Here is an 18385-nt window from a genome sequence, read left to right on the forward strand (position 1 = left end):
ATTTTTTGGGGGTTTTTTGTTTGTTTGTTTGTTTTTGCATTTCACTATTGGCTGGTAGAAACTTTTTTTTGAAGTCTGTTCTGTAGATGTGTGTATTTGGGTATCATTCTTCTAGACAAAAGGTCTCAAGTAGGCTATTTGTCACACTTACTTGGGACACTCAAGATCTTGTGGTCAGGACTTCAGATTTATATTAGTTCCTCAATTGCATAGCTGTATGTGAGTGGTACAAGGGTTTAGGTTAAATCACCTATGTTAAATTCAAATTAGGTTAGCTAGGTTTTCCTGATTGTTTGAAATGTGCCTAGAACAATGTGGTGTGATGGAGTTTCAGAGTAAGATATACACAATATAGTGCCTACCGGGGGTCAAATTACAACTAACCTATAGAGATAAGACCGATGCACAGGAAATACTGACAAAGAATACAAATCAGAATGTGGGTGAGAACATATAGAAGTTCCTCATGAAAACTAGAGTAGTCTGGGGTGTGCTCCCAAAAATTGTGGAGGTGAAATTCAAGGTACACGGTTTGGATGAAAGGCAAGAGAAAGATGTTTCTGGTAAGGTTAACTGGATAAAGGTTCACAGAAAAGAATGACTATAATGTGTTTAAGGCACATTGAAGGATTTAGGGATGGGTTGATTTTTAGCATAGCTGGTCTTAGGTTCTAGACCACAAAACAAAATGGATTCAACATTCTTTTTTGTTTTGTTTTTGAGCTATAATATAATAATTGATTAAAGTTTCTATTTTTTTGTTACTCTCAAAGCGGTCCCATCTTTTCCTTCCTAATCCAAGCAGATGGCTACCTGCTCATGCTAGACACAAATCATTTATAATCATACTAAGAATAATGAGCCGCTAAATAACAGCTTCAGTACTGTGGGTCATTACCTGCATATTTGGGTGACCTTCCCCGAAATACCTAAGTGTCCTTCTGATAGTTTGGGATTGGGAGCCCTTGCATGATGTTTCATCACTAATGACAAAATAAATCTCAAGTGTCAAGAAGGGCTGCCCTGAATTCACCTCGGCTTCGCCAGCAGTAATGGATTAGGACCAATATCCTCTAGTGCAAGGCCGATCCTGATATTTATTCGCTCAGTGCTCTGGGCTGACGGCTTAGGTAGCTGCCTATTTGGGGAAACAAAAGGTCATGTTGGAGCATCAGAAATGGATTATGGAATTCTCTCTTTAGACATTTCCTGGAATCGATTACGACCTAGTCTGGTTTTCATTATGATACCTCACACCTAAAGTTAAAAAAAACAAAAAACCCCAGCAGCAAAAAGAAACTTCCGCATAATTTTCTGAAAGGGGTCATGGAGGACTTGTGTAATCATTTTGTAGTCAGTATTGATCAAGCACGGTGTGATCTTTGAGTCTATTTTCAGACCTGTTTTCCTACCACACAGTCACATCCCCAGTGTCTGGAAATGGCCTGAGTTAAGCAGCAGGAGCCCTTCCCCTTCAGGCATTTTTCAGTTGCTTAAAATATCAAAAGGTATGATAGGGACACAGCGCCAAGATTATTTGCCCGTCTGGTCCTCTAAAGTACCCTTGCTTTTAGATTTCTGTGCTTTGTTTGTTCACTGTGCTCATATAAAAGAGGCTCCATTGGGGGAAAAAAAAATCCTTTCATTGCTGGCAAGTATACTTGAGAGTAAGGAATTTCTCTTAAGCCTGTTTCTCATGCATTTTCCGGAAATGAGACGCGTGACAGCACCGTTCTTCCAGAATAGCCCACTCTTCCTGGAGCAGAAGCCCTTTGCTGGACTCCACAGTATCCGAGGAGAAACCACCTGTCCTGTTGTCCTTTTCTTCTAAGGTGTTCTCTGCTCCATCCAGACCTTCTGCCCATTTCCTTGACCACACCTTCTTACCTCTGACTTCTTTTACTTCTCTTCCTGTGGCTGTTCCTCAGGGGTTGATCCTTGGGTCTCTGTCCTCTCTTTCCTTCCTCTTTGCAGAGAAACCCCACATTTCACAAGGCTCTAAACTGCCCGCTATGCTGCTGCCACCCCAGCCTTGGTGTTAGGGTTTCTCTGGTCTCTCAGATACTTCCTCTGGCCAGCTCCGTCCTCACACACCTGTCCTCAGCACTGCTCCAGGCAAACTTTTCCTCGAAGTGGGGGTTTGCAAAGTACAGCCTATGGGCCAAGTCCCACTCTTTGCATGTCTTTGTAAATAGTTTCACTGGAACATAGCCATGCCCATTTGCTTACGTTATTTTCTGTGGCTGCTTTCATGCTGCAACCGCACAGTTGATCAGTTGTGACCGAACACGCAGAGGCTGCAAAGTCTAAACCATAGTCTTTGCTGTCTGGACCTTTACAGAACAAGTTTGCCCATCCTGCTCTAAATGTCCTGATCTTTTCACATTAGGGCTTTGATTGCCTGAATTCCACATTCAGGAACCCATCAGTGGCTCCCCATTGTCTATGTAATTAATCAAAAAAAATTGGGGGGGGGCTTGTTATCTAAGGGTTTTTCTCTCACTTATCCCGCTTAATCGTACTTGTCCATACACCCAACCCAACCACTCTTACCAGGCTGCATACCCTCGCTTACCTGTCCAGCCTTCTGCTTCTGCTCTTTCCCACTCCACACCTTCCCCCTGCTGTTGTGTATGTCTGAGGGGATGCAAAAGGCCATCCTGCCTATCTTCTTACTCACGGTCTCCTTCTTTTGACATTCAACTCAAGCCCTGCTCCCTTCATGAAGCATTCCTGAAGATGAGCTATACTGATCATGGCCTTATTGATTCACCTGTGTCACCTGTGCTGCTCTATTTGGCCCTGTTCTCATGCAGTGTAGTGAAGGTTACCAATGTGGACTTCCTTCACGCTTGTTTAAGACACTGGCCTGTCAGGCCTGCTCTCCTGTTGTATTCTGTCTTTATAAATTTTGTTATGATTCTTCCCAAGCTATTCTACTCTTCCTTGTGTCGCTCTTCGGTTTACAACAACTATGGTCTCTGACCACTAAAAATACTTCCAGCCTTGTGAATCTCCTCCAAGCCCACGGCCCCTGCCTTAGGTCAGGTTGCCCCCATTCCTTCCCAGGGCATTCCTGAAGGCAGTCTTTTTTCCCCCTGGGCGGGGCCTGGAGCACAAATTTAAGGAAGCACTTACTTTCAGGGCTTCACAAGTGCAGAGTTGACACCTGAGAGTTACTACTTCCTTATAGGTTGTGCTCCAGGCCCCTCGGGCCTCAGTTGCCTTACCCTAGATGTTCCCCTCCATCCTTCCCCACTTCCTACAGTTGATGAATGATCTCTTCAGGCTCCAGTGATATCCAGCCTGTTTCTTAGTTTCCCAATGGATAAAAGCTATCTCCTTGGGTTGACTCTAGGCTGTCTTCCATCCCAGTCTCCTGCCACTCTTGTCCCCAAGTATGAACTCTGCACCCCATGCATCCCCAACTATCTGGAGTCCCCTTAGTGTGCTGTGCTCTCACACACTCCCAAACCATTTAACTGAGTCCTCTTCTTTCCCTTGGAACTTCCCTGGCTAACTGGGAGCATTCTTACTCTTTGGTCTAAACTCAGCATGACCTACCATTATTCACTGGGAAGCTTTTCAGAATTCCGCAGAACTAATTAAGTCACTCCTTCCTTTTTTTCCCCTTAAGCATAGTGTACTCACCTTAATTATAGCATGTGTTTCATTTAATGGTAATTAATTTTTTGCATGTGTTTAATCTCTTAGGAAACCAAAGGTTCAAAGCCCCAGCTTCATATTGGAATCATTTGGCAAGTTTTTAAAGTACCATTGCCTAAAATAATATAAAAACAGAGAGGAAGACAAATCGTAAGAGACTATTAAATACAGAGAACAAACTGAGGGTTGCTGGCAGGGTGTAGGATGGGGGGGATGGGGGGATGGGTGATGGTCATTAAGGAGGGCACCTACTGGGTTGAGCACTGGGGGTTATATATAAGTGATGAATCATGAAATTCTATTCCTGAAATCATTATTACACTATATGTTAACTAACTTGGATTTAGGAAGGAAGGAAGGAAGGAAGGAAGGAAGGAAGGAAGGAAGGAAGAAGGAAGGAAGGAAGGAAAGAGAGAAAGGAAGGAAGGAAGGAAGGAAGGAAGGAAGGAAGGAAGGAAGGAAGGAAGACTTAAGACCTATCCCAGAACCAGAATCCCTGGGTATGGCCTGGACATCACTATTCTTTTTCTTGAAGTTCCCCAGATGATTCTGATGTGCAGCCACTGTCTGAAACCACTGCAAAAGACTGTGAGCTGCTCAAGAGTAGGGTCCATGCCAGTTTCATTTTTGTGGACCTCTCCTCACTGTTCCTCACTCTTCTTCCCTTCCCCTATCCTCACAGCTCAAAGGATGCCTGACTTACAGCAGGAGCTCAACTAAGAGCTGTGAATTAATGACCACCTGCTCATTGTTGACTCATTGATTGGGATTTTTGAAACAAGGGTTCAGTTACCACTTCTCTCCCCTAGCACAGGCCTGGAGTAGGGGAAGTTTGCAGAGAGAGAGGTCCTATTGGTATGGAACCAGTAGGTGATCTCATGGCATACCACAAAATGACTCTCTGTAATGTTCTTCATTCCCAAGACTTGTGTCTTTAATGCTTTGAACAGCAAGGGGGCTGAAATAGCCCTTTTGGGGCCTCCAGAGCTATATATGTAAAACATATTTGAATATCTCTTCCTCTATCCAGTGGGCATGCTAGATACTAGCCATTTGGGGAAGGGTGTTAGAGAAGACTGGGCTTCCTCATAAGGTCTCTCCTCCTGCATTTGGTTCTCTGGATTCAGTGAGAGTGTCTTTGGGCCTTTGGAATCTGTTCAGTTCCCAGGTAGACTTAGGTAACAAGTAGTAATGCTATTTGATGCAGTGTTCCCTGCGTGTGCAAGCAGCTGGCTGCATCGGTCTCTGCCTGCACCACAGGACTTAAATGTCAGACTTCCCAAAGGTAAGTCAGAAATGTGCCGTAGACTGCATCTGATATTTACAGTTCTTTCCAGCAAAGGTGAGCCGACTTTTGTTGCAGATGTTCTCCATTGCAAATTAGAAGGGTTTTTCTTTTTCATCTGTACATATGCCTTGAATATTTTCACTTTCCATACTTGCATTTGATTTTGTGAAAGTCCACAGATGCATTCGGACACATAGTGGCCCTTACCCGTGGCTACTAAAAACAGTAATTAGAGAAAGTGAGAGGTTGGTTAAGAGAAGGCTATTAATTATTTATTAATTATTTAAATTCATTGATTTAAATCTACTCAGCTTATTATTTATTTATTCAAATCGTTTCAAAATGCAAATGAATAAATAAATACATAAAGTCTTTCAGACATAAAAATTAGATAGCTCTTCCAGTACTGTTTCAGGGGGTGTCTTTTCAGAACTCAAGCTAAGGGAGGCCAAAAGCTGTAATTGCACTTTCTACACCATCCCAGAGCCCCCCTTTTCCTCCTCTTGTCTCTTTTCCATAACCATTCCCTTCTCTTCTGTTCTCTCTTTACTTCACACCAATAGTACTAGTAGCATTTCAGGACCTTACACAAAAAGGAATCATGCTCAAAGTCCCAAAGGATTGTTCACCTTGCCAGAATAGAGAAGGTTCGTATGTCTCCTCATCTTGAGTACACCTTTCAGTTGTACAGGCCACAGACCCTTCCCCTTAACTTCCCCTAGCCAGACAGGATGTAAAGATTTCTCAGTGTAAGAAATATTAGACCAAGGGGTGCCTGGGTGGCTCAGTCGGTTGAGTGTCCGACTTCGGCCCAGGTCACGATCCTGTGCTTCGTGGGTCCGAGTCCCACATCGGGCTCTGTGCTGACCGGCTCAGAACCTGGAGGCTGCTTCAGATTCTGTGTCTCCAGCTCTCTGCCCCTCCCCCACTCTGTCTCTGTCTCCCCCAAATAAATAAACATTAAACAAAAATTTTAAAAAGAAAAAAGAAATATTAGGCCAAATCCTGCTGTATGAACAAGGTCCTCTTTGATAAGCGATACCTTGTGGAGATAGACTCCTGCATGAAAAAGTTAGTGTATCTGCCAAAGGCTAAGTTTATGTCCAGTACTATATCCAATCCAAGTGTGGCAGGCAAAAAAAACACAACGATTCTAAAATTTGATCATAGCCTTTAGAAAAAGCAGCACTTGGGGCGCCTGGGTGGCGCAGTCGGTTAAGCGTCCGACTTCAGCCAGGTCACGATCTCGCGGTCCGGGAGTTCAAGCCCCGCGTCAGGCTCTGGGCTGATGGCTCAGAGCCTGGAGGCTGCTTCAGATTCTGTGTCTTCCTCTCTCTCTGTCCCTCCCCCGTTCATGCTCTGTCTCTCTCTGTCCCAAAAATAAATAAAAAACGTTGAAAAAAAAATTAAAAAAAAAAAAAAAAAAAGAAAAAGCAGCACTTATCTGCATGTGTATTCAAATAACAACAGTCTGAAATCTGGCTTTTTCACATGTATCACTATAGATCCTATCACAGGGGTGTGGCTATGGCCCAAGTCCGACTTCTCTTGCAGCATAGCCGTCTTTGTTTTTAGTTGAAGTGTAGTTGACATACGATGTTACATTTGTTTCAGGTGCACGACTTGGCGATCTGATGGTTCTTTATATTGTGCTATGTTCACCACAGGTTTAGCTACCATACATCACTATACAACACTAATACAATACCCTGACTATACTTCCTCTGCTGTACCTTTCATCCCCAGGATTTATTCATTCCATAACTGGAAGCCTGTATCTTTGACTTCTCTACACCCATTTTGCCTATCCAGTCACCTCCCTGTCCTCTGGCGATCACCACTTTGTTCTCTGTATTTATGGATCTGTTTCTGTTTTCTTGTTGTTTTGTTTTGTTTTGTTTTGTTTTGTATTCCACATATGAGTGAAATCATACAGGATTTGTCTTTCTCTGATTTATTTCACTTAGAATTATACCCTCTAGTTCCATCCACGTTGTCACAAATGGCACAATCTTATCCTTCTATGGCTGCATAATATTCCTGTGTGTGTGTGTGTGTGTGTGTGTGTGTGTGTGTGTGTGACATCTTCCTTATCTATTCATATATCAACGGACACCTCCGTGGCTTCCGTATCTTGGTTATTGTAAATAGTGCTGCAGTAAACATAAGGGGTCTGTATATCTTTTCAAATTAGGCTTATTTTTATTTTTCTTTGACTTGAAAATTTGTTTTAGCCTAAGAAAATTCCCTTTTAAAAGGTGAATGTGATCATTGCCTCATGGAGATTATTTATCATTGAATTCAGAATACTGCCACAGAATGATTTTTGCAGATATCCAATTTGTAAATAAATGCTGCAATGAATTATAGAGTAATGCATTAGCCCTGGATAACTGAAGTGCTTAAAACAACGTTTAAAAACCTGGTTAAACATTTCTATGAGAAAAACTACTATATACATTTCTTAAAATTGTTCTGCTTAGTTTAAATGTGGTTTAAAATGGTGCTGGGGGAGAAGATGTGGCCCTTAGGTATTGTCATAAAGAATCAAAAGCAGCTTATTAGAAAAGAGACAGAAATGGAAATGTGATATTCATCAGGGGAAATGAGGGTATGATTAAATAAATGGAATCAGCCCCCATGTTAGAAAATGCTTTAGTGAGGAAGTCATGCCCGAGGCCTCTTTTGGTCTTCTGAAAGAATGAGAGGCTGGGCCGGGTGCACTGAGCCTGAGCTGTGGTGAGAGTAGAGTGAGCCTCAGGTCAGGTTGAGCCTCCTGGAAGCCCAGCTGAATTAGAATCTTCATTCAATTCCTGAAAGGATCTGAGAGTCACAGCCTGGCCTCTCACATGGAGTTCTGCCTCTAGCTAGTCCTGGGCAGGCAGGTCCTAGGGGAGGCACAAGGTTTCTCCTTGCCCTTGATACATCTGCAGCTTGTGTAGGGAGATCTTGCTTGCTCTGTGTCTTTGGAATTAAAATATGCGATAGCCCGTATCTCCTCCTGTCAAATATGCATTACATGAATACAAACTTTAAGTAAAAAAAAAAAAAATGTTAGAAAGGTTAAGTGTTTTAATGGAAAGCACACCAGCCTAAAAGTGCTTTCAGATTCTGAAGTGCGCACAGATCTGTGGGAATCGTGTTCAGATGTAGCTTCTGACTTCTGTAGGGGTGGAGTGGAGCCTTAAGAGTCAACATTTCTAGCATGTGCCTCCAGGGTGCCGGTGCTGTTGGTTCAGAGGTCATACTCTGAGGAGCAAGGATCTAGAAGATTTGATTTCAGGTACTGGCTTCTCACGGCGTCAGTTTTCCCATCCGTAAGATAAGGGACCTCTGAACTCTGGCCATTAGTAGCATCATGAAGTGTGGAGAGCAGGAGGCTGATTTGTGTCAAAAGCATATCCCTGCTCTGCGTTTTCAGAGAATCCTCATCATCATACAGGGAAGACAAAATAGAAATATGAAAACAAGCCAGGAAATACACTTTGGATTCTGACGATCCCAGAGTGTTTCCAGTTTTATTCACTTCGTGCCCTTGCTAACATTCAAAGGTTTGGCTTATAATTAGGTCGTAAAATCTACAAATACATCTTCTAATTGTGCTGTTTGTCTCCAGTAAGCTACTGGAGAGGCTGAATCCTGTCCATGGCCTACCAGAGGGACAGTCTAATTACCAATAATATGCAACGTATGATCAAAAGATTGTTATCTTTAGATCTGAAACATTTTCTTTCTTTAATATTTTAAATGTTTGGGGCGCCTGGGTGGCGCAGTCGGTTAAGCGTCCAACTTCAGCCAGGTCACGATCTCGCGGTCCGGGAGTTCGAGCCCCGCGTCGGGCTCTGGGCTGATGGCTCAGAGCCTGGAGCCTGTTTCCGATTCTGTGTCTCCCTCTCTCTCTGCCCCTCCCCCGTTCAAGCTCTGTCTCTCTCTGTCCCAAAAATAAATAAACGTTGAAAAAAAAAATTAAAAAAAAAAATTTTAAATGTTTATGTATTTTTGAGAGAGAGACACACACACAGTGTAAGCGGGGGAGGGGCAGACACACACACACACACACACACACACACACGCACACACACACACACACACACAGAATCCCAAGTAGGCTCCAGGCTCCAGGCTCCAAGCTGTCAGCACAGAGCCCCATGCAGGGCCCAAACTCACCAGCCGTGAGATCATGAGCTGAGCTGAAGTCGGAACCTTAACAGACTGAGCCACCCAGGCGCCCCTAGATGTGAAACATATTTTTAGCCAGAATAGAAGTGAAGATACAACTTGACACTACATTTCATTTTGCTAAACCTATCAGTTGTGGAGGAATTTAATGCCATCTTGAAATCTTTCTTATCCTTCAGAATCCTCCCAAATATTCTGTTCTCAGTGAACCCTTCCCAGATGCCACAGTCAGAATTAGTAGCCACCTCTCGTCCCCCTGCCCCAGTTACGCCTCCACTGGAGCACACACTTCATGGCTGGGCTCATTCTGTTATGTGCCTGATGTCTCCCTCACTGAACTAGGAGCTCCTTAAGCCATCTGGATGGAATAGAAAGAGTTCAGCGACGTGGAACCCAGGTCCCTGAGGGTGCACTTCAGCACTGTTTTGTCCTGGTCATATGTCCCCAGGAAGCCATGGAAGGTTTTGGCCTGGATGCTCCACTCATCAGTGGCCACGATCAGATGGGGTTGTTGGGAGGGTTGTGTAACTGTCTGCCTCTTTTCCTGGCTCCAAGTAGGCATCAGATAAATGTTTGCTAAGTTTTTCTTTTGTAAGTTCAGGTATCAGGACTTATAAATCCTTATATTTCTAGCACTTCAGGAAAAATCAGGCATAGTGGGCGCTCAATAAGTTCTTTAAAATTGAATTTAATATTCTTTCTTTTAAGGAGATTGAGGCATATTTATTTTAGGCATAGAAAAAATACAAGACAGAAAAATAACTGTTTGATTTTCCCCTAGTAGTTATAGTGAGTGCTTTTCTGAAATATATTAAATGTATCTTGAGGTATAGTTATTAAATTTCTGACAGAGATTTATTTCTGGTTTGCTAAGTTTGGAAATCCCAAACACAAGAGAAAAGATAAATATTATGCAGGAACAAAAAAATGTTCCTGAAGGCTATCCATTTTTCTATATTTATAGGTATAAACTTTCTGGAAGAAGAAAAACTGATAATAGTTACCTCTGGGAAGAAGGTCAAGAGCAGGAGAGAATATACAATATATAATATATAAAACAATATAGAAAATATATGTAATATAAAATAATATAGTATATAAAATATATATTATATATGTTATATAAAATAAAAAATATATTATATTTTATTATATAAAATATAATTTATTATTTAAAATATATATTTTATTTTAAAATTGCATAAAATTATATTATGTAAAATATATTTAAATTATTATATAAAATATTATGTAAATATATTATATAAAATATAAATATATTTTATAATACAAAATATAAATAGTATATATATTATATATTTTTATAAATAAGGAAAGAGGAATTGAAGGATGGGCCATTTTTATTTTACTCTTTTATATATTAAAATCTCTAATGAGTATTATTTTGGGGTTGCTTAAGTACACAGTGCTAACGATAAATGAGGGTGTTCTGCCCCTTGTCAAATCACTGAGCTGTCTCCATTCCAGAAGTCAAGGGCAAGCCCAGCTCATGCAGCCTTTACTGTACCTGAGCTTTAAGAAGCTCCCATGGTGGGGCCGTGTTCTCATACTACTGCCAGGTGGGAAAATCTAGCAACGAGTTATGAGTCCTTAAAGTGCTGGAATCATGACTTCATAAATCTGTGGTCTGGCTTAGTGAAGATGAGGCAACAGGTGACCAACTTAAGAATAAGGAGTTACCCTCCTTTGAAACACTGCATGTCATTTTTAGCAAGAACACTAGATTTTCATTTTTCCTTGGCACCACTGAGCTATTTTCAGCATTGACCCCCTTACCTCCCATCAATGGCTGGGGACATGCCCATTTGGAATGTCAGAGAACAAGGGGTGCACCCCTTGTCATATGCTTGGGAAGAATGAGGCAGCATTTGCCCCTCGCTCCTGTCTATCATACTCTGCTACCCTGGACTTAACTCTAATTCTGTGAGTTAAGGAGAAGACACCTCAGAGACATGTGAAATAGTGCTTTCAGTTCTAGATGGTACCCCCACAGAGGGGCCTGGACGAACTGTGATGTTTTCACAGGAGGGCAGCCAGGATTGTTAAAGGAGTCGTTAACAACATTACACAAAGAACTGCTGATGGGCTGGGACGTAGTCACTAACTTTTCGATGTTCAAATCATTAACTTCTCTGTGCCAGTGACTGGGTTCCGCAGTATTAACCTCAAAGGATTGTTGTGAGGAGTAAATACATTAATTCATGCACTTAGAGCTGGTAAGGGTTCAGCAATTGCTGGTGACCAGTTTTTGTCTTTGGGCTGGGACTACAAGAAAGACTGCCACATCTTTAGGCTGCAGCAGCCATAGGGCCCTCCTGATCTATGGGAGCTCACCTTCTGGTCTGTAGGCATTTTTAAAGAAACAGGTATTATGAAAAGCTTTGCTACTGATTATTCTTCTGAGAGGCATGAGTAGCCAACTTGAGCCTCTTATGCTATAAATAAGAGATTGCTTCATATGCATTTCCCTAGGTGAATCTGTCTCCTTTGGGAATTCCTTTGCCTTGTGCTGATACAGTGTTTAAACTGTCTGGTGACCATGCACTGGGCTTCATGATTTGAGTATCTTTTTTTTTTTTTTTTTTTTGAGAAGGATGATCTCTGTATCGTTAGCCCCGTAGTAAAGGGAAAAACATGTCATTCCCACCAAGGCAGAGGATGACCACTCACCCATTTGCAGTATCCCTGTCTAAATGAAAATGGCTTTTGTTTTGTCTTCCTGCACATTTGTTCCAAAATTTGCCATCCATTGTAGCTGCTCATACTCAGCTATCTGCAAAGCAGCATCCATAGGTCATTGATGTCAAGGTCATCAGCCTTTACCAGATGTTCTCCTTCTGGGTCTCATATTGATCCATTAGCTGTGTATTAAGCAAATGAATTCAGGGTGAGTTTTTAAATAGGATATTTCCCAAACTAATCTGAAGCAATAAATTGTGTTTTTTTAACTTGTTACTTTAATGCTGCTGAGTATCTTGAATGTGCCTTTGAAAAGGAACTGTTCAAGGGGTGGTTTGGTGAAGTGGGGGAAAAGCAGAAAAGGTTGTGAGATGTTGTAGCAGCTTTTTTTTAAAATTTTTTTAACGTTTATTTATTTTTGAGACAGAGAGAGACAGAGCATGAACGAGGGAGGGTCAGAAAGAGGGAGACACAGACTCTGAAACAGGCTCCAGGCTCTAAGCTGTCAGCACAGAGCCTGAAGCAGGGCTCGAACTCACAGTCTGTGAGATCATGACCTGAGCCGAAGTCGGCCACTTAACCGACTGAGCCACCCAGGCACCCCTGTAGCAGCTTTTTATTTTTTTTTTTAAATTTTTTTTTCAACATTTATTTATTTTTGGGACAGAGAGAGACAGAGCATGAACGGGGGAGGGGCAGAGAGAGAGGGAGACACAGAATCGGAAACAGGCTCCAGGCTCTGAGCCATCAGCCCAGAGCCCGACGCGGGGCTCGAACTCACGGACCGCGAGATCGTGACCTGGCTGAAGTCGGACGCTTAACCGACTGCGCCACCCAGGCGCCCCTGTAGCAGCTTTTTAAATGCCACATCTAGATAGAACAGACTTTCATTTATTAACTATGTCGTTTCCCCCTAGACATTGGCACACCCTTTTAGAAACTTCCCTGAAGTAACTTTTCCATACCTCATATTATTTCATCCTGAGAAAGATTCAGGACAGGGCTTCTGGGGGCCTGTTTTTTTAGAAGAAGCAAGTGAATTAGAAAATTCACATGTGTATTCACAATGACACCAAGAGGGACATCGATATAACTCTTGATTTTGCATCTGTTTCCACTATGGAAGTAAAGCCAACCATAATAAGTTTAACAGTTCCCAAACTACAACAGTTGTTTTTCTTCTCCTTAGACTCCTTAAGCTTCCGATCCAAGAGAATATTTTCTCTTATGAGCAAAGTTTGAGACTATTTTAAGATTAATTCTTATAATCTCTAAACCTACCTTCCCCAGGAAGGGCCAGGATGTTCAGGGGAAATCAGAGAGAAAGACACATGGAATCCTCTAGAGAGTCCATAAGAGTCTGGCCTTGGTCCATTCATCTGCTAAAGGCAGAGATTTGAAGCAGGCTGAGGGACCCATTTGATCAGGGACCCCTTGACTCAGTCTCCCATCTTGACCTTGTCATGGTGCGAAGCTGGGCATTTGGACCAAAGGTGACATGCCTGAGAGTCAAACTCCAGGATTGTTCTGGGCGGAGCCTCCTTGTGCCTGTGCACTATGTACCCGTTATCACGAGGTTGGTGAGAACATTGCAGTTTTGTCTTTTGCCTTTGTCATTGATCATGACAGCTAAAGGTAGCCCACAGAGAGCTTACTTTCCGACTTGAAAGATGATTTGTGTATCCTGAAGGATATATATATATATATATATTTATTTTGAGAGAGAGAGATAGAGAGATAGAGAGCAAGGAGGGGAGGGGCAGAGAGAGAGAGAGAGAGATTGAGAGAGAGAGAGAGAGAGAGAGAGAGAATGAGAGAGAATCCCAAGCAGGCCCTGCACTATCAGTGAGGAACCTGACACAGGGTTCAATCCCATGAACAATGAGATCATGACCTGAGCCAAAATCAGGAGTTAGGCACTTAACCGACTGACCCACCCAGGCACCCCTGAAGGATATATTTTTTAAAGGAAATTTTTCCCATACAAATGCTGAAATGTATTTTGTCTTTTGTTCATTTGCTCTTACATGTGTCATTTGCTCCCAATCTCTGACATGTTTCTTTGTTTTCTGTGTGTTGCAGGCAGCATAGTGTACCTCGGGATGATGGCAGGGGCTTTCTTCTGGGGAGGACTGGCAGACAAAGTGGGGAGGAAGCAGTCTCTTTTGATCTGCATGTCTATCAACGGATTTTTTGCCTTCCTTTCATCCTTTGTCCAAGGTTATGGATTTTTTCTCTTCTGTCGCTTACTTTCTGGATTCGGGTAAGGTTTTTTCCTTCATATTTTATAGCAATATGTTTGTTCTTCATAATTGTGTATGTTTTCCACTCTAGAGGACCTCATTACTGAAAAATTATCTCTTAAGAACTGCAGTATTGGTTCTTAGAAATATAATTATCGACCCGTAAGTACAGGAGAGAAGAGAGAATACATCTATGTTCTAGTGGCTGATTCTTTTAGTATTTTACTTCCAGGAAATGGTTTTACTTTAAGTGGAATCTATGTCAGAATGCATTCATAAGTGCTTTTTCTTCTGAAAATTTAATTTAAGCAAGAAATAGCTAAGGTCCTACCTATTATGAGCTAGTTAAAGGTTCACACCATTCAGGCTTGCTCTTAAATCCAGTATGAGTGTGTCTCATGCAAATGTTATTTTATTGATCTATGCTAACAACGTATTTAACTTGGTAGGAAGCCTTACTTCTTGAGATGTAATACATTCTTTTTATAAGTTCCTGATTTTTACTGAATTAACAGAAGTTGTGTTGTTAGCCAAGTCCAATGGCATAGTACCATAGCTCCCCCTTCTCCATGGGGGGTACGTTCCAAAATCCCCAGGTGATGCCTGAAACTGCCGATAGTACTGAACCCTGTATGTGCTAGGTTATTTTTTTATGTATGTATGTATGTATGTATGTGTATGTGTATGTGTATATATATATGTGTGTGTGTGTGTGTATATATATATATATATATATATATATATATATATAGTAAAGTTTAACTTACCAATTAGGCACAGTAAGAGATTAACAACAATACTGATAAAAATAGAACAGTTATAACAATATACTGTAATGAAAGTTATGTGAATATACTCTCTGAAAATATCCTATTGTACCGTACTCTCTCCTCTTCTTGTGATGATGTGAGATGATAAAATGCTCACATGATGAGATGAGGTGAGGTGAATGATGTAGCCATTGTGATGTAGTGTTAGGCTACTATTGACCTTCTGATGATGAGTCAGAAGGAAGATTGTCTGCTTCTGGACTGCAGTTGACCACGAGGAACTGATAGCACAAGTAACTGAAACTGGGGAAAGTGAAATTGCAGATAATGGGGGACAGCTGTATAGCCAATGGTGGAGCCATTTTCTTTAAAGAGCTTGAAGCACTTGTTACTACCCTAAGTGAGTCCACAGCTTAGGAAAACCCAACAGCTTAATTAGGAGAGTCCAAGATACTCTGCTTCAACAAGGAAAATAATAGTAAAAATACAAAGTTTCTGTTTGAGAACTTTATTTTCGCTAGAGACGTTCTTTCTGAGGTATCTGTCACAAGATGAATCTATAGGAATAACATAAAATAAAAGTAAATAACTGAATAAAGGAAAGGAGACAGTCCTGGGTTATGAATTTGAGAAGCATATTAGTTGTGGTTGTTGGTGAGAGTGGTACCCATACAGGAAAACACAGTTTTGCCAGAAGAGGAGATCAAAGAACTACATCAGATCTTCCTTAATTACATAAAGTAGTGCTTTAAAATCACAGCTAAAATAAAGAGAAACATAAGGCATCAGAGGGAAAGACTGTATAACTGGTTACTTCAAGAGTTCAAAGATTTCCACATGTAGACTAATGCATCACTTTTATAACTCATTCAAAATATTTGACTTTTACATCAGTTTATGCCACAAGATGTGTGTGCATATTGAGATTGGTGGGTTATCCACAGATTTTTCTAATGTGCTCTTTCATCTTCTTATAGACCTTCATATGCTATGCTCTGCACACAGTGGGCACTTTGCAAATATGTGAGTAACTTGCCCAAATTTCAAGAGCTCTCCTTAGAGTGAAGACATTCCAGTAGATCATTGCAATAAACCAAGAAAATTGGAAAGTTTGGGGAAGTGTAAGAATATTTTTTCCTTGAGAAACAAATTATCAGAATCAATAATTTGCTTTTTAATGATAGAGCAAGGCCTTTCCTCAGCAGAGGGGACCCTTGGTGCTCAGAGCTCTGTATGATATTGGCGATACACAGGGCAACCTGGGGAGGTAATTTGGATCATGGATTCAAGGGGCTGCAGCAGACCTAATGCTGAGTGAGCTGGGGTACCTGAGGAAGAACAGGTGTTGTCTGGGGCTATTTGTTTAAAGGACCTTCTCGGGGTCCATAGGATAAGGCATTCTTGCCACCAGGAAAGGCTAAGTCTCCTTTCTACTTTTTCTTACCGATGTAATACCACAAGCCTTCCGCGAAAAGGCTAACACCTAAGTTCTGAACCTTCTAGTCCTTTCCATTTACAATCGTATCCAGGAAATTGCAGTGATATCCATGGACTCAAAAGTCCCCGACTGTGGTCAAATCATTATAGCAGTTTTAATTGCCAGTTCTGGATTATGACGTGGTCAACCCAATTGACTGCAGAGAAAAGGGCTATTATGGTGGTTGCAAAATACTCCAGGCTAATGGACTGCCTAGAAGTTAATTCAAGGGCAGTACAGAAGCAGACACTGCCTGGATATATTCAGGATATCATCCTCTTCCCTGTCGCAGACGAATCATTCCTCAGCCAGCAGTTCAGGGCTGCTGACTTCTAAATAACATAATCTACCTGGCAAAGCACAGTCTGTGTATTGCTAACTCAGCTAGGCTCCATAAATTGTGATACCAGAGGCTAACGCACTGTGCCTTCGCCAAGTTGGCACAGCGCTGGGAGTCCAGAAATCCAAGTTCACCACACCCTTGCCCTTTACTGGGACTTTAGGAGAGTCATTCAGGCTTTCCAGCCTGATTCTTCTTTTGTGAAAAGAGATGGAGATTCCCTAGGCTGGGGGGGGGGGGGGGGGGGGGGGGGGGGCGGGGAGCTGAAGGGGAAGTTCAGGTGCAAAACACCCAGAGTTTTGTGGGATACAGCTGCTGAGGGGACTGGAGAAATGAAGTTGTTAAGGAAAATGAAGAAAGTTATCTTTGTTCCTTGGCTGAATTTATGAGCCATGTCACCTACACACAACATGTGAGACTCTCTCTCTGTGATAGAGGGCTTTTCTCGGCATCTCTCAAGTTCCATCTGGACACCCTGATTCACACTCTCTGAATCTCTGGGCCAGTTCAGTCAAGGCTCTGCTTTCTCCAGAGATCTTGTTGTTTGTACTTAGTTAAGAGCTCCCGTCATCCCCATCTGATCTGAGTCCTAAACTGAGTAAAACTAGATGACCAAGGAAATAAGGTTTCAGAAGGTTGGTGTTTTTCTTTCATGAGCCTCTGATGCTCAGACCTGTCAATGCTCCATGTGTTTCCCAGGACTATGGCTCATGCCATCTTTTCTGCTATCAGAAGTTCTCCCAGAACCCTTAGAGCTCAGGGCATCAGAAAGACCAGGGCATCCTGAGACCAGCCCTTCCAGTGGCTCTCACTACAGAACCTGCAAATATTTGCTTTTCATGTGTTAATTTCTCTCCTCCTCCAGCTTGTAAATTCAAAGAGGATGGGGCCTGTCTGCTCAAGGCAAGGTGGGCATCTTACCTGTAAAGGACACCAGTCCCACCAGTGGTTAGACCTGTTGTATTGGCCACTTGATTGTGGTGTTGCCAGAAGTGAAATAGATAGGAAGCTTGCTATAGTCTTAGTTGGTCTGGATAAGCAGAAGAATTCTAGGTCAAGTGAATGAAAGCTTAACTTGAATCATAAAAGTCATGAGGCTCATGAGAGAATCATGGCCCATCAGTGAATTCCCTGACTTGAGCCAGTTTACAGACCCAGAATGCCTCAAATAAAGGGGAGATGGTCTCTTCAGGACATTAGTATACTACTGAAACCATGCACTGTTACTCTTTCACTCAGCCTTCCCCAAGAGACTTATGGCCTTTTGCCAGGGTTACACTGCTGAGGGGAAAGGAGATAATCAGACTTTGGGGGGAGGGGGCTTACTAGGCACTGGCTCTGAAGTGACACTAATTCCAGGAGATCCAAACTGTCACTGAGGTTCACCAGTCAGAGTAGGGGCTTATGGTGCTCGGGAGATCATGGAGCTGTAGCTCAGGTCCGTCTCAAAGCGGGACCCACGGTACCCACTGAATCCATCCTATGGTCATTTCCCAGTTCCAGAATGCATAATTGGAATAGACATCATCACTGAAAGAATCTCCACATTGGTCTAGCACCTGTCCACCAGTTCCACACACTAGGGATTGCAGAGGAGGAAGAGAATTCTGGGTCATAGGCAGAGCCTTCATTTTGCAGATTTTGGTTCAGTGATGGAACCAGGAAGACACAGCTAGGACTGAAGTTACAACTTAGTCCTTTTGAACTAGCAACTCTGTACAT

At 42.2% G+C, this 18385-nt stretch overlaps 1 protein-coding gene across 1 annotated transcript in view; it reads left to right on the forward strand.

Annotated features, from left to right (window-relative positions):
- Window positions 1–18385, forward strand: part of SV2C (synaptic vesicle glycoprotein 2C) — a 234426-nt gene that overhangs the window by 96921 nt on the left and 119120 nt on the right. The window contains exon 3 of the mRNA XM_043592336.1: window positions 13916–14096. Coding sequence (XP_043448271.1) covers window positions 13916–14096 — 181 coding nt within the window. The remainder of the gene's footprint in view (window positions 1–13915; window positions 14097–18385) is intronic.

The sequence above is a fragment of the Prionailurus bengalensis genome, chromosome A1, assembly GCF_016509475.1.
Source record: "Prionailurus bengalensis isolate Pbe53 chromosome A1, Fcat_Pben_1.1_paternal_pri, whole genome shotgun sequence".
Taxonomy (NCBI): Eukaryota; Metazoa; Chordata; class Mammalia; order Carnivora; family Felidae; genus Prionailurus; species Prionailurus bengalensis.